This window comes from Nycticebus coucang, chromosome 14, assembly GCF_027406575.1.
Source record: "Nycticebus coucang isolate mNycCou1 chromosome 14, mNycCou1.pri, whole genome shotgun sequence".
NCBI lineage: Eukaryota > Metazoa > Chordata > Mammalia > Primates > Lorisidae > Nycticebus > Nycticebus coucang.
The window spans coordinates 45,930,929-45,947,138 of NC_069793.1; the positions used below are offsets into that span (position 1 = coordinate 45,930,929).

Here is a 16,210-nt window from a genome sequence, read left to right on the forward strand (position 1 = left end):
GAAGAGATCCCAGGATTTGTGTGTTTTTAGGTTCTTCAGGTAATTCTGATACACAATAAATTTAAGAATCACTCAACAAGGTTATTGTTAAGGTTATTTTCAGCTCAAAGTTCAATGTCTGTAACTCCATTTGTTTTGCAAGTTATAGTATCTGTAATTATTGACCCTGCAGGGCAGATATAAAACTCAGTTTGGTTCATTCACTCATTTTTCATTTGTTTGTTCATTCTTTTTTTTTTTTTGTAGAGACAGAGTCTCACTTTATGGCCCTCGGTAGAGTGCCGTGGCCTCACACAGCTCACAGCAACCTCCAACTCCTGGGCTTAAGCGATTCTCTTGCCTCAGCCTCCCGAGCAGCTGGGACTACAGGCACCCGCCACAACGCCCGGCTATTTTTTGGTTGCAGTTTGGCCGGGGCCGGGTTTGAACCCGCCACTCTTGGTATATGGGGCTGGCACCTTACTGACTGAGCCACAGGCGCCGCCCTGTTTGTTCATTCTTATTTATATAAAAAACTTTTATTAAGTAGCTAATATGTTGAGGCCTATACTTGATGCTAGGGGATATGAGTGTATAGAAGTGAATTAGACATAATCTTATCTAGAAGTTTACAGTGTTAAAAGGAAAATAGATCTGTAAGAAAATAACTATCATAAAGTACAAAAACATAGGTATCAACTACCTTTTAAGAAAAGTATCTCTGTGTAGGGCAAAGAAAATTACATAGAGAATAGGCTGTTTCCCAAACTCTTGGCACAGTAAACTGTAAATATTTATTGAGTGGAATTGGATAAGTTGGTGATTGTCTTAATTAAACTTAAGTTCTCTAATAGGAACATATTTCCAATGTGAACGTGGACAGAATGGGAGAAACAGGCTTTATTTTACATCAATCCTTTGTATATGAACTTGTTTCTTAAAATGCCACTAAGCTATATCATAAATGCAATGTATATCCTTCATTATTGTTTGAAGATGTGTTTATTTTGTCTCAAATAGGTAACACGTATAACATACCAATTTGTTTCTGGATTTTGGATTCTCACCCTTTTGCTCCCCCCATTTGCTTCTTGAAGCCAACTGCAAACATGGGAATCTTAGTTGGAAAACATGTGGATGCTCAAGGCAGAATATACTTGCCCTATCTCCAAAACTGGAGCCATGTAAGACCAATTTCAATTTTCTTCAAAAAGCTTTACATATTTTTCTGAATATTTGTCTTTGATTCTAACAGTACAGATAAGTATATTACTGCATTTTTCAGTGATATTCTTCATATGGTCTTTGAAAGCAATTTGAAATTGAGCTCTCTAGGGTCATCCAGGTCCCAGAACCCTAATGACAACAACCTGTACAAAGCTGCTCTTTCCAGATTTGGGCGCCAACTGTTGTTTAGTCTCTTTTTATTTATTTTTTTGTTTTTTTTTGTGTGTATGTTTAGTCTCTTTTTATAGTCACTTGGCATTTGAAAAAGTACGTGAAAAGCTACTAGCAAGAGATAAGAGCATTATTTTCTAGTCCCTGCCTATTCTTATATTTCATATATATGTGTATGTGTATGTGTGTGTATATATGTACACATATATAATTTTTTTTTAGTTTTGCCTATTTTGGGCCTTTATGTAAATTGAGTCATACTGTGTGTAACCTTCTGTGACATGCTTTATTTTTAACTGACATAAAGTTTTTAAAATTTGGGCAGCACCTGTGGCTCAAGGAGTAGGGCACAGGCCCCATACATTGGGGGTGGCGGGTTCAAACCTGGGCTCGGTCAAAACTGCAAAAAAAAAGATTACCCCCCTTTTTTTCTTTAACTGTCCTCAAACAGCATTTTGACTAATGTGCTCTGTTACAGGAATTCGTTTATCCTGTTTCTTCTCTGATTTTCATTGTCATCTTTTTTCATAATTTTGTTTGTTTAATACATGCTCTGAGATCGTCTTATAATTTTGTTGAGGTTATGTTTGATTTCAATTTAGATAGTATTTATTTCATTTTACTATCCTGAGCCTCTTTATTAAAAGCTAAAACTAGTTCTAAAAAAAATACGTTATTTAAATTGTCCCATTTAAAAGTATTACAGTACCTTTAAGTTCCACATGCAGTTGGAATTGTGTGGAATTTTTGGAGCTAGAAGGAATCTAGAGGTTATCTAAGCCAAGGATTGCAGTTTCCCCAATGATTCAGAGGGCTGCATTAGGCCTACAGAATTTTTTTTGAACAGCACAGTGCTTTTTTTTTTTTTTTTTTTGAGATAGAGTCTTATTATATTGCCCTCCGTACAGTGCTATGGTGTCACAGCTCACAGTAACCTCAAACTCTTGGACTTAAGCCATTCACTTGCCTGAGCTTCCCAAGTAGCTGGGACTACAGGAGCCCACCACAAAGCCGGGCTGTTTTTTTGTTGCAGTTGTCATTGTTGTTTAGCAGGCCCAGGCCGGGTTCAAACCTGCCAGCTCCACTGTATGTGGCCAGTGCCCTAACCACTGAGCTACGGGCTCCAAGCCAGCATAGTGATTTTTGTTTACCTTGTTTTGTTTTGTTCTTTTTTTTTTTTTTTTTTTGAGACAGAATTGCCTTTGTGGAGTGTCGTGACAACATAGCTTATAGCAACCTAAAACTCTTGGGCTCAAACCATCCTCTTGCCTCAGCCTCCCAAGTAGCTGGGGCTATAGGTGACTGTCACAACACCCAGCGATTTTTTAGAGACAGGGATCTCACTCTTGTTCAGGCTGGTCTTGAAATCCTGAGCTCAAGCAATCCACCCACCTCAGCCTCCCAGAGTGCTGGGATTGTAGGCATTAGCCACCATGCAGGCCTGTTTTGTTGTTAATATGAATTTGAATGCCTATAGGCATGTTCTTTCCAATTTGCCACCATCTCTCCAAATTTTCTTATACTTGGAAGTTTCATACATTTAATGTTATCTGCCTGGTTCCTCAAGGTATTTCAGTTTTTACTCTACATGGCCTTATCTTATTAATTTATAATAGCGAAATCCAGACTCTAAGAAATTAAGTACTTTTTAAATGAGTATACTACTAAATATTCCTAATAAACATCTTATTTTGTATGCACAGCTTAAGTTCGCATGTATTAGCTTGTTTGTTTAACATCAGCCATTGGGATTTGTTACTCACATTGTACTTCTGCTAATGACACTGAAGCTCAGGAAAGTTCAGTGAATTTCATCAAGGTTGCTTAACCAGTTAATAAAAAGAAAGCAGTACTATCATAGATTAGGTAATATTTTATCAATATTAATTTTCTGATTTGATAATAGCTGTGTAGGAGAATGTCTTTTTTTTCTTTTAGGAAATATACACTAAAGTATTTAGAGGCAAAAGGGTATTATACCTGTAGTTTGTTCTCAGTTGGTTCAGAAAAACTACATATAGAGATAAAGAAACTAAAAAATCAAATGTTATAACAATGTAGACATTTGAGTAATCTGGGTGACGAATATATGCACTATTTTTGTAACTTTTCTATATGTCTGAAATGATTTCAAAATAAAAGTTTTAAAAAGAAAAATAGTAGATATTCTGTTACTAAGTACATTTATGCTATTGTCCTACTTTTGAGAGGTGTTGATTTAACATTTTATTTTTCTCCCTTTTCAGTTACAAGTATTAAAACAGTTAAAAAGTATCACATAATTTGTAGAGTAGTTTCAAAAAATAGCAACATGACAGAATACTTCCTTTTGGCTAACTCCATAACAATATATAGGTTAAAAAACTAGGACATGGGTAACTATGAAAGTTTTGCAACAGATTATCTGATGGTCCATTTTTTGCTTCCAGGAAACACAGTCAACAGTGTCCTTTCTGATTTATCTGTGCAAATTTTAACATGTGGGGCTTATCATTGTTGCTGGGAGAGCTTCGTTTCTTTCTGTCCGTGCAGATTTTACATTTCTTGATTTTTGTGTATCTCAAAACTTTCATAATGACCTATGCATTCCCTGGCATAATTTTTGTGTAACTTTTCCCTTTGTGTGTATTCTCCAGCCCAAGTCTGTCATTGTTGGATTAATTAAAGAAATGATTGCCAAGTTTCAGGAAGAATTTCCTGTCTATTCTCGCTCATCATCTGATGAGGCACGGCAGGTAGACTTGCTAGCCTACATTGCAAAAATCACTGAAGGTTTGTATTTTTTGTCAGTCACATTGCCTTGAGAGTTATAAGTTTATAATTTCTCTCTAAAATCCGTTACTGTCTGCTACTTGATTTTTGTAAATTGTGTGTGTCAGCCGGGTACATTCATTCATGCCTATAATCCCAGCACTATGAGAGGGTGAGGTGAGAGGATCACTTGAAGCCAAGAATTTGAGACTGGCCTGGGCAACACCAGGAGACTCCATCTCTACAAAAAAGTAATAATAAAAAAATTAGCCAGGCATAGTGGTATGTGCCCCTAGTCCCAGCTATTCTAGAGGTTGAAGCAGGAGTCATGCTTGAGCCCAGGAGGTTGAGGTTACAGTGAGCTCTGCTACATTAGTGCCACTGCAGTCCAACCTGAGTGACAGAGCAAGGCTCTGTCTCAAAACAAAACAAAACAAAAAAACCCTCTGTGTATATGGACATATCTCTTTTGAATAAAATATTTTCATACATTTATCATAAGGTATTAACATAAAGTTCCAGTGAATAGTGTTTTTTTCTTAAAATGCAAAAAATGGGTGGCACCTGTGGCTCAGTGAGTAGGGCACTGGCCCCATATTCTGAGGGGCGTTTGAACCCAGCCCCGGCCAAACTGCAACAAAAAAATAGCCGGGCGTTGTGGCGGGTGCCTATTGTCCCAGCTACTCGGGAGGCTGAGGCAAGAGAATCGCCTAAGCCCAAGAGCTGGAGGTTGCTGTGAGCTGTGACACCACGGCACTCTACCAAGGGTGACAAAGTGAGACTCTTGTCTCTAAAATAAATAAATAAATAAAAATGCAAAAAATGAGTCTAACACTGAGAGATAAAATCTTCTTTCTTTTTCCAACACCACTTCATATGTATTAATGATCCCAGGCCTTTTTCATTATATGTTTATTTAGCTTTTTGGATTATTCAGTATATTGGCTTAGAATATTTTTGATTCTCATTGCTTCTCAAAACCAAATACTCATGCTTAGAAAATTTAGTAAGGTATTAGACATTTTTTTTTTATTGTGGGCCACAGCAATAATATTCAAAATGTTAATTATGGAAATCCTATCATTTTAGAGTCTCATATTAATATTTTTAAACATATTTTTAAATGTTGGGAAAATACTTTCTTTTTAAAATAATAACCTCTACTTAGTAGGATATTTAATAGGAGACTCCTATCTTTCCTGTAAATACTCATATTTGGAAAATTTTATTTGTTCAGTAAGTATTTGGGGTGCCGCTATGAACTAGCACCATGTTTTCTATCTGATCTATTAAAACCTGGTGTATTTAAAAGATGCTAAAATGATTTTTGATATTATTTTTAGTTCTCAGGATAATCTACTTTTTTCTGTAGGTGTCTCTGACATAGATACAAAGAGCTGGGCAAATCATGAGACTAGAACAGTGAATAAAATTACCGTGGTTGGAGGTGGAGAATTGAGTATTGCCTGCACATTAGCAATTTCAGCAAAGGTATGTAAGCCTAATGGTTATAAATACATCTATCATAGTGCTGCTACATTTTTAGGCAGTTTGTATTTAACATACAAAAAGTAGTGGCTTCACTGTGTCATTTAAGAAAAACCTCATTTTGCTTTAAAATATGTTTTGCAAGTTGGTAAAAACATACTGAAAAGTCTCATCAGGGATGTGGCTTCTTAATTAGTGGTTTGTCATGGAATAATCTTTGAAAAAGTGATATGAACAATCATCCTAATCCAAGGGAAAACTCAACTTGACATTCATCTGACTTAGTCACAAATTAGTTCTTTTGTGTTTTCCAAGTCATGTCACTTTAATTAAACTCTTACTGTATTTATTATAATACTTAATTTTAGCTTTTCTAAAATTAGCTTTTTATTTTAAGGATTCCCTTTTCTTGTATAATTACTTTCTTTTTTGATCATAGTTTCTGAGTTGACATGTTACACTAGTTTAGGTTTTATTTTTTCATCGGTCCTTTTTACTGGATCTTCTCTGTATAAATTATTTACAGAAAGGCTTGAATCCCCTTCTAGAGAGGTGCAGAAGAACCACCCGCCTCCCTCCAGGACCCAGTATCATAGTAACAGCAGGTCTTGTGTCATTTGAAAAGTGTAACCTAGAACAGAATAGCTGTCCCTCTATGTGTGGATTTGGTGGCTGGCACTAGTTTTTCTTTTCTGTTTATTAGTAAATTTGATTGTTTTGTCATCCAAATTCTTCCTTTCCCATTTAAGACTCACATATGTTTTGAAGGTTGATTCTATTTCAGCAAATAATTAAATTATATCTGGGAAATAGAAAATTTTAAAATCTGGCTGCTTAGAACTTTATATAACTAACTTTATAAATTATATGCTAACTTTTCACATATTATAATTTTATTTTTTCCACTCTCCATCTGAATACTCTATTACCTGTTAATTGGAATTTGAGTTGTTTTCAGATATTTTGTTACTAATAAAATGCTAGTATAATATTAATTTACAGGTTGCTTATTTTTCATGCTAGAGGTCATCAAAGGTTTTTTTGTTTTTTTTTTGAGACAGAGTCTTACTATGTCACCTTCGGTAGAGTGTGGTGGCGTCACAGCTCACAGCAACCTCAAACTCTTGGGCTTAAGTGATTCTCTTGCTTCAATCTCCCAAGTAGCTGGGACTAAAAGCGCCTGCCACAATGCCTGGCTATTTTTTGTTGTTGTAGTTGTAGTTGTCCTTGTTGTTTAGCAGGCCCAGGCCATGTTTGAACCCGCAAACAGTTCATGTGGCTGGTGCCCTAACCGCTGAGCTATGGGCGCCGAGCCTCATGAAAGGTTTTTATGGTACTTATTACATATTGCTAGATTGCTCTTCAGAAAGGCAGAAGAGCATTTATAATTTATGATGCTAATAATAACATGCACATCAACCTGATTTTTGACATCCCTACCAGTGCTGAGTTTTATTAATTTTATTTGTAATTATTTTTCATTTTGAGGGGTAAGCACATAAAGGTATTCTTTAACTGTTAGAAGAGTCTCACCGTCATTATTTGTCATTTGATAATGAAAAATGCATATTACAGGGGTATTTGCGAAACTTGGTAAATGTAGAATGTAAATGTTTTGGCACAGTAACTGAGATAACGCCAGAAAGGCTATGTTAACCACTGTGATAAAAATGTGTCAAATGGTTTATGTAGTGAGTGTATGATGCCCCATAATCATATCATTATATACAGTTATGATTTAATAAAAAAATTAAAAAAAAAAAAAAAAAGAAAAATGAAAAATTTTTTCATTTTTCTTTTTTGAGACATGGTCTTGCCCTGCCACCCAGACTAGAGTGCTATGGCATCAGCCTAGCTCACAGCAACCTCAGACTCCTGGGCTCAAGTGATCCTCCTGCCTCAGCCTCTGGAATAGCCAGGACTATAGGAATGTACCACCATGCCTGGGTGATTTTTCTATTTTTAGTAGAGATAGGATCTTGTTTTGCTCAGGCTGGTCTCAAACTCCTGAGCTCAGATAATTCTCCCTGAATGCCAGGACTACAGATATAAGCCACTATGCCCAACCTGGATGTACATTCTTAAATTTTTTGTAATAAAGCTGGCATTAGCACATTGTCTCTAGCATGAAAGTCAAAACCTAGTGTCAGCTTTATAACAAAAAATTTAAGAATGTACAAGGTCATAATAATTTCTTGCTTGCATGTTACTTTTACTGCTAGTGTTAACTTTTCCTTCTTAAGATGGCATGTGAGACCTGTGTATTTTTCTTTAGCCTTCATTTTTCAATGAATTTGAATTGAGTAACTGGCTATATACCCAGTGTAATGCTGTTCTTTTTCTTATTGTACTAAACAGGGCATAGCAGACAAGCTGGTCCTCTTAGACCTTTCAGAAGGGACTAAAGGAGGGTCAATGGACCTTGACATCTTCAACCTGCCTAATGTGGAAATCAGCAAAGGTCTGGTTATTTTGCTTCAAGGGGTTTGCCTTATTTGCTCTTGTTTTTGAGTCCCAGGATTTTATTTTATTTTATTTTTATTTTTTATTTTTTGAGATTGAGTCTTAACTTTGTTGCCCTGGGTAGAGTGCCAGGGCATCATAGCTCACAGTAACCTCAAACTCTTGGGCTCAAGTGATCCTCTTGCCTCCGCCTCCTGAGTAGCTAGGATTACAGGCAGCTGCCACAGTGTGTGGTGGCACATGCCTACATACATCTGAGCTACTTGGGAAGCTGAAGCAGGAGGAACATTTGAGCCCAGGAGTTCAAGGCTGCAGTGAGCTATGTTGGACCACTGCACTTCAGCCTGGGTGGCAGAGTAAGACTCCATCTAAAAATAAAAAATAGGCATCCTTGCCTTTTCTGTGTTGTGAAAATGGAGGCCTGTTCACTACCTGTGACAAACTTACCTTGCTCATTAAGCATGTATACCTTGCTCTTACTCTGTAAATCTTTCTCTTTCTCAATGAACTTGTTTCATGCTTGCCATACTTTGGGATGTCTGCTCATTTTTCCAAGAGCACTCCCAAGAACTGAGGGCCCAGGCAGCTGGCTAAAACCCTGACATTTTAGGAAATAGGCAGCTGCCTTGAAACACAACATTTTAGATTGCCAAGAAGCAGCTGGTATTCCTCAAGGTTGTATATAGTTAATAAACCTTCCTTTTCTTGGTAAAAATAAATAAATACATAAATATTTTATTAGGGATGCATGATGCAAGAAAATAATAAAATGGGGGAGGCCATTGAACTAGAGTAAACACATTTTTTAAAGTTTTTCTACCGGGTTATAGTTAAGGTCATAGTGTAACATGCTATAGTTGTTTGAATCTCCTTTGCATTATAGGTCTCCTGTATTCCTTGACCATATTTTCCAAGTAACATAAAGACATATAGTCACACAAGCCTGAATAAGGAAGAGTGGCCAGAAAAGCTGAAATCATTCTTACCAGTTAGAAAAATTGTAAGTTTTAGTAAGCTTCTGGATCCCTGTAGAATACAATGAGTTCATTTTCCTTCTATGGAAAGACTACCATAATTGTTTTAATAATCCTTTTGTAGGCCTTATATAGAGGATTCCTTAGGGAACTGGATATTCTCTTGTGCCTATCATTTTCAGTACTGAAGTTCTTAAGGGACGTCATAATTCTTCTAAATCACTTTAGCCATGGACCCTAGAGGTTGTGAGGCCATTTAGGACTTGAGGGAATTGTTTCTTCATGTGTGCCTCATTAACCATCAATAATTGCTGCTTTAGATAATTGAAAGAGTACAATCCTTGGAAAAAATGTATAACGCATGATGCTTGCCATCACGTAGAGACTCAGTAATAATCTGCTGAATGTCGAATGAATATATCATCTTACAACTTTCATATTCCTCTTCTTACTTTTTTTACGTTAATTTTACTTTTAAAATATTTATACTTTAACCTCTTATTTGTTCATACATTTCTGATATCACTTAATTACTATTACATGAAGTAATTTTATTATTTTTTTTTTTTCCCCTTTGGCCGGGGTCAGATTTGAACCCGCCACCTCCGGTATATGGGGCTAGCGCCCTACAGCCACAGGCGCTGCCCACATGAAGTAATTTTAAATGTAATGTTAGCTAACTTTTTGTAAGTATATTTTATGACATGGAGAAGTATATTAATAATTTTAGGAATTAAAGATAATTTGAAAATTTTTGTGATGTCCCATCTTAACATGCCTAGATGATTGCAGCTGACTGATCATCCTAGAGTTGTACTTTGGTCATTCAAATTTTTTTAAAGAGCTACTATGACATTTGGGGGAGGGATATACATATATGCATATGAGCATGCAAATACACATAGGTACACATACATGCATGCACTAACAATTATGCTTGTATATGAGTAGACTGAATCTAGAGTAGTTGTTTCAGGAGTCAGACTGGGGAATCTGGTTCTGCCCTTGTTTTTGACATGCCATAGTGTATATATACATATATTTGAGTTCCTTTTTTTATTGTGCTCGAATAGATGTAACATAAAATTTACCATTAATACTTCAGTACTAATTCACAGTGCACATCCAGGACATTCACAGTATTGTGCAGCCATCACCACTGTCTAATTTCCAGAATATTTTCATCATCCTCAAAGGAAGCTCTGTACACATTAAACAATCGCTCTTTATTTTCCCCTTTCTCAGCCCCTGAAAATTAACCTCTTCTGGATATTTCATATAAATGGAATTGTACAGTATGTGGCTTTTATAGGACTTACTGCAATGTTTTTAAGGTTCATCCATATTTTAGCATATGTCAGTACATCACCCGTTTTTATGACTTAATAATGTTTTATGGTATGATATTACACAGTTTATCAGTTGATGGGCATTGGGGTGCACCAGTTTACTCTTGTGAGTGGTGGTTCTGTGAACATTCATGGATAGGATTTTTTTGAGCATCTCTTTTCAGTTTTTTGGGGTATATACCCAGATGTGAAATTGCTGAGTTTTATGGCAATTCTGTGTTTAATTTACTAAGAAATTAATGTGTACTTTTGAAGATCTTTGTTAAGTAGCACTTACAGATCTAAATAGCTCTATTTCTTTTTTTTTTTTAAGCTCATACAAAATGTTTATTGACTTTTGCTCATTCTACTCTATGTTTCAGTTTACTGCTTTCATTAAGTTTCTTTGGACATTTTGTAGATTGTTAATTATAAGTCCCTTGAATATCAAGAACAGTATACTTATAAAAATAAATGGAAGTCATTACCTATTTTGTAGAGGCAAACAAATTCCTAAAAACTTTTCTAAAATTCACATACTTTGGATGAGATATTGTGCTGAATGTTAGAAATACAAAAATTAAGAAAAAAAAGACATTTGGTTGTTATCCTTGATGAGCTCATTAATTCCATGCATATACTGTACTGTTCCATTAAAATCATCTGTTAAAACAACCTATCATTTTTTCCTGAGCTTATTTTTGGCTAACTCCAGGCCAGCCCAGGGCGTTTTAACGTTTCTGTTGAAATGACCGTTGGTGAACTTACTGAGTATTTTACCCAGTCATTCAGCGGTAAATCAGATGAGCCCAGTTACTCTTAGGTGAGGCTGTAGCCTGATTAATTAGAAACACGAAAGCATTAGTTTCTGTTGAATCTCCTTGTCTTTCCTGCATGAACCTGCCCAGTAACATTGTCTCAAAATGACACTCCTCAGCACTGGAGTGATTAAGGAAGCTATATCAGGTAGTAAATAGCTGTATTTCTATGAACTGCTTCATAATATTCCATCATATGGATTACTCTATTTTATTTAACCAGTTTCCTATTGATAGACATTTGGGTTGTATTGGTTGTTTTTTGTGTGTGTGTGGTTACAAATAATTTTGTGGAGAACATTGTAATGCAAAAATATTTATGTATCCCTGCAAGTATAACTGGTGGAAAAAAGTAGAATTACTAGGTCAAAAGGTGTGTGTTTTTAACATTTCTTTGTAGCTCGGGGCAATGGGTCACACTTGTAATCCCAGCATTTTGGGAGGCTGAGGAAGCAGGATCGCTTGAGCCCAGACATTCAAGACCAGCCTGAGCAACATAGACCTTGTTTCTACAACAAAATTTAAACACTGGCCAGGTGTGATGATACACACCTGTAATCCTGGCTACTTGGGAGACAATCAGGAGGATAATTTGAGCCCAGGAGTTCAAGGCTGCGGCAAGTTATGACTGCACCACCGTGCTGTAGCCTGGGCAACAGAGCAAGATCCTATCAAAGATCAATAAATAAATACATTTACATATCAAATTGTCCCCAAAGAGGTCCCCCCAAATAATCTTTTATGCCATATTAAACATAGCTAATGAAATAAATGGCCTGTTATAATTATTTTAATGATGTCATTTCCTGACTAAAGATGTATCATATTTAATCTCTTTTACCTTAATAATGTAATATGTACAAGAGTTGTTGCTATTGCATTTGGATAAAGCTGGCAAGTTCTTGCTACTAGGATAGCCCAGGAAACACCACTGAGTAAACCTAATACATTGGAATAGATGTTGTGGTGTTAGGCCCATAGTTTGATAACTCTCAGAGTTAACCTGAAGTTGTCAATGTTTGGTAGTAGATTTAAAATTTCATCAGTTACCCTGCAACCATTAAGACTTCTTATATCTTAAAATATAAATCTTATATCTAAATCTTTAAGCAGACTGTCATTTTGTAGCTTCAAATGTTCTGAAATAGTCTATGATGCCAATCTTGCAAATAAAATATTAATTTCTATCCCATCAAAACAGAGTTTGATAACCGCCTATAGTATTTTAAATGTGAGTATCCTCATTTTACATTTAAAGAATTAACCCATTTCCCCAGAAAATATTCCTTTTATTAATTGACTGAAACATAATGCTCCCCAAAGCCACTATGAATTCATTCTTTGGTGTCTCCCTCACCAAGCAATATAGGAAGATCTTTAATAGCCACCATCTTAACACAGTTTTTTAGATTAAAGCTATCATAATCAGTATAAGAGCACACATATTCTAAAATTTTGAGTCATATTTAAAAATCATTTGCAGGGCGGTGCCTGTGGCTCAAAGGAGTAGGGCGCCAGCTCCACATGCCAGGGGTGGTGGGTTCAAAACCAGCCCTGGCCAAAAACTGCAAAAATAATAATAATAATAATAAAATAAAAATAATTTGCAAAGAGTATATTTTCCTTTTCTTTTCTTTTTCTTTCTTTCTTTTTTTTGAGACAAGAGCCTCAAGCTGTCACCCTGGGTAGAGTGCTGTGGCATCACAGCTCACAGCAACCTCCAACTCCCAGGCTCAAGCAATTCTCTTGCCTCCACCTCCTAAATAGCTGGGACTACAGGCACCTGCCACAACGCCCGGCTATTTTTTGGTTGCAGCCGTTATTGTTTGGTGGCCCTGGGCTGGATTCGAACCCGCCAGCTCAGGGGTATGTGGCTGGCGCCTTAGCCGCTTGAGCCATAGGCACTGAGCCTGCAAAGAGTATATTAATTACAGTTATAATGGTTTAACAGTATACCAGGGAAATGAAAATAATAACACTAGCTGAAATATTTCAGTAGGTTTCCACAGTTTTAGGCATCATTATTATATTGATATAAAGTTGCCTGTTTTTCCATGGTTTTGAATAAAATAATTCAGTAATGTTTTAAAAAGAATTTGTATTTCAACACAACATTACTGTCATAATCTGAGAACAGCAGTATATCAGAGCATGAAATATTATTTAACTGGGTCTTTTAACATACTTGGTAATAGATCAGAGAATCCCTTAGTATATAACTGTGACCAACTATACATGTATTGGTTTAGGACCTAGATCTTGGGAACCAGGGGCTTAGTCAGGAGGATGTACTTTTTTTTAGGCTACCTATGAAGATGGGAAAGAGATAAGAGGCTTTTGTCTGATAATACAGATTCTGATTGGGCCCTTAGCACAGAAGGAAGTTCATCACTATGCTAATAAGAGGGATGTTCAGATTTGAACCAGGTAGTCTCATTCTCAAGCCCTCACTTCACACCCTTCTGCTCTACTGTGTGATATATAGGGTGACAATATCTTATTCACTTCTGATGTCGTAGGGCCTAGCACAGTTACCTGTGGCATGAACAGGATTTTAATAGGGTTTTACTGAATTAATTACTATTGAATGAACTTTTATTATGATCCTTAACCTTGTCGTTTATAACATGGCTTTACATAATCATGCTTAAGGTTTTTCCTAATTCTCTTTATAACAGTATAATCTTCTTCCCCTTATTAAATCACCAACTTCTAAGGGAAGACTTGAAAAGGAAGTGTCAGATAAAAATTTTGAGTGCCTTCCAGGTACAAAGAACTTAGTTCCCTGTAGGGCAGTAGTTACCAAACTTGGCTATGCATCAGAATTAGTTGAGGGGTTACACAACTGGGAGCTATTTCCTCTTACCTATTTAAATTAAATCTTCTAAACAGGGAATAATCCACATTTTTACTAAGCTCCTGGTTTATCCTTAAGTACCCAGCCAAGCATTTAAGAACTGCTTCAGGAAAATGATAGAAGCAGAAGACTCAACTTGGTCAGAAGCAGCTTAAAATTTAGATGAAAAGACACACACACAAGATGAACAATAATTCATGACAAGAGAGTAAGGAAGAAGTGTATGATTAACTGCCAAGAGAATGGTCCAGACAGTGAAGACTCTTGAAGTCAAGTGGAAAGAGAGATTACTTTTAGTCAAGTAAGACTGATAGAGATGCTCCGTCTTGTGGGTTTGGAGAGATTTGGACTGACAGAAAGGTGGCGGAAATGTACCAGTTGCTAAGTAACTAAACCTTAGTGATGGAAAAATAAGTAAGGCACCAACAGTCCAGGCTTTCACAGAGCCCATAGTATATTTGATGTAGTAGACAGTTAAGCAGATATTTATCAAATGTGTGGTAAGTGCAGTGAGAAATATTCTGGATGGAAAGGCTTTGAGCAAGAGCTAGTATCTAGAAAATGAGAAAGGCCGGGTGCAGTGCCTCACACCTGTAATCCTAGCACTCTGAGAGGCCAAGGTGGGTGGATTGATTGAACTCAGGAGTTCAAGACCAAAGCAAGAGTGAGACCCCCTTGTCAAAAAATAGCCAGGTATTGTGGCATAGTCCCATGCTACTCAGGAGGCTGAGGCAAGAGGATCACTTGAGCCCAAGAGTTTGAGATTGCTGTGAGTTGTGACACCATACCATTCTACCAAGGGCAACAAGTGAGACTCTGTCTCAAAAAAAAGGTAAAGAAAAGTAAATGAGAAAGTATCTCAGGGGATGAATATAGACCAATTCAGCTTGAGCCACAGTTTCATGAAAGATGAAACTTTTTTGAAAGATGGCCATAGAGGCTTATTTAAGAATATAGACCAGGTACAGTGGCACAAACCTGTAGTCCCAGCTACTTGGGCAGCTGAGTCCGGCCAGGGCAACACAGCGAGACCCCCATCTCTTAGCAACAGCAATAATTTTAAAAATTCAACCATGGAATCTATTTACTGTCTCTCTGAGATGCTAATATTCATTTATTAATGTTAACTGGACTCATGCCATTCTAGTTAACTCTATTATTTTTCTTTGGTTTCGGATGCTGATAACACCTAGCTGCTATTTTGGCATGTACTTACTGTACAGCACACTGTGAGGTACAGAGTAATAAAAGATGTAAATGATGGCATCCAGCAGAGAAGTTCAGGCTGGGTTTATTTGAAAGGGAAGGATGGGGCGGCGCCTATGGCTCAGTCGGTAAGGCGCCGGCCGCATATACAAACTCGGCCCCGGCCAAACTGCAACCAAAAAATAGCCGGGCGTTGTGGCAGGTGCCTGTAGTCCCAGCTACTCGGGAGGCTGAGGCAAGAGAATCGCCTTAAGCCCAGGAGTTGGAGGTTGCTGTGAGCTGTGTGAGGCCACGGCACTCTACCGAGGGCCATAAAGTGAGACTCTGTCTCTGCAAAAAAAAAAAAAAAAAGAAAGAAAGGGAAGGATGACCCACTGGGCAATCAGAGGTGACAGCTGATACCCTGAGGGCAGTTAGAGACCACTTTTATTTGGGGCAGTAGGGGTGGGCAAATTTCACAGCCTACCTGGGAAGTTAGGGTCTTTGGCACTGGACTTCCAGGAGGTGGGGCTACCCAGATCCTTTGTGTTTTTGTCTTAAGATGGGAAGAGGAGGAGGAGGGGAAAGGGTTTGTGTGTGGCTGCAGTTATGGCCCCCAACAAGTAACATAGTTGTAAATAGCATACACGTGCTTGAGGATCAGAGGCGTGAATGCCACAGACCAGCTTTTCCTAGGTCATAAAGGTTGCTTACCTGTAAGTTCCTTTGAAACCCAAGGACAGCTAGACTTCAGCATAAGAAAAGTCAGTTAAAATTAGACATTTTTAAACCGGATTTTTCCTCTTTGGAGTAGAATCCTTAATAAATAACACAGATTTTTTTTTTTTTAAAGCAACACTACTCTGCTTGGAGAGTTTGAGTAAGTGGCCTAGAGCTTACTTCCTAGTACTTATCAGCCTAGTAAGCCTAGTACTTTCCAGCCTTCTTCGTACTTCCTCCCACTCTTCC

The 16,210-nt window shown here is 37.2% G+C and overlaps 1 protein-coding gene across 9 annotated transcripts in view; it reads left to right on the plus strand.

Annotated features, from left to right (window-relative positions):
- The window catches only part of UEVLD (UEV and lactate/malate dehyrogenase domains), a 51,471-nt gene that overhangs the window by 18,472 nt on the left and 16,789 nt on the right, over window positions 1-16,210 (plus strand). For all 9 annotated transcript variants that reach the window (XR_008374253.1, XR_008374252.1, XR_008374251.1 and 6 more), the window contains 4 exons: window positions 1,000-1,163; window positions 4,014-4,149; window positions 5,501-5,619; window positions 7,975-8,077. Coding sequence is in view for 6 of the 9 variants with exons in the window: in XM_053561785.1 (XP_053417760.1) it covers window positions 1,000-1,163; window positions 4,014-4,149; window positions 5,501-5,619; window positions 7,975-8,077 (522 nt within the window). In the remaining 3 variants the exon portion in view is untranslated. The remainder of the gene's footprint in view (window positions 1-999; window positions 1,164-4,013; window positions 4,150-5,500; window positions 5,620-7,974; window positions 8,078-16,210) is intronic.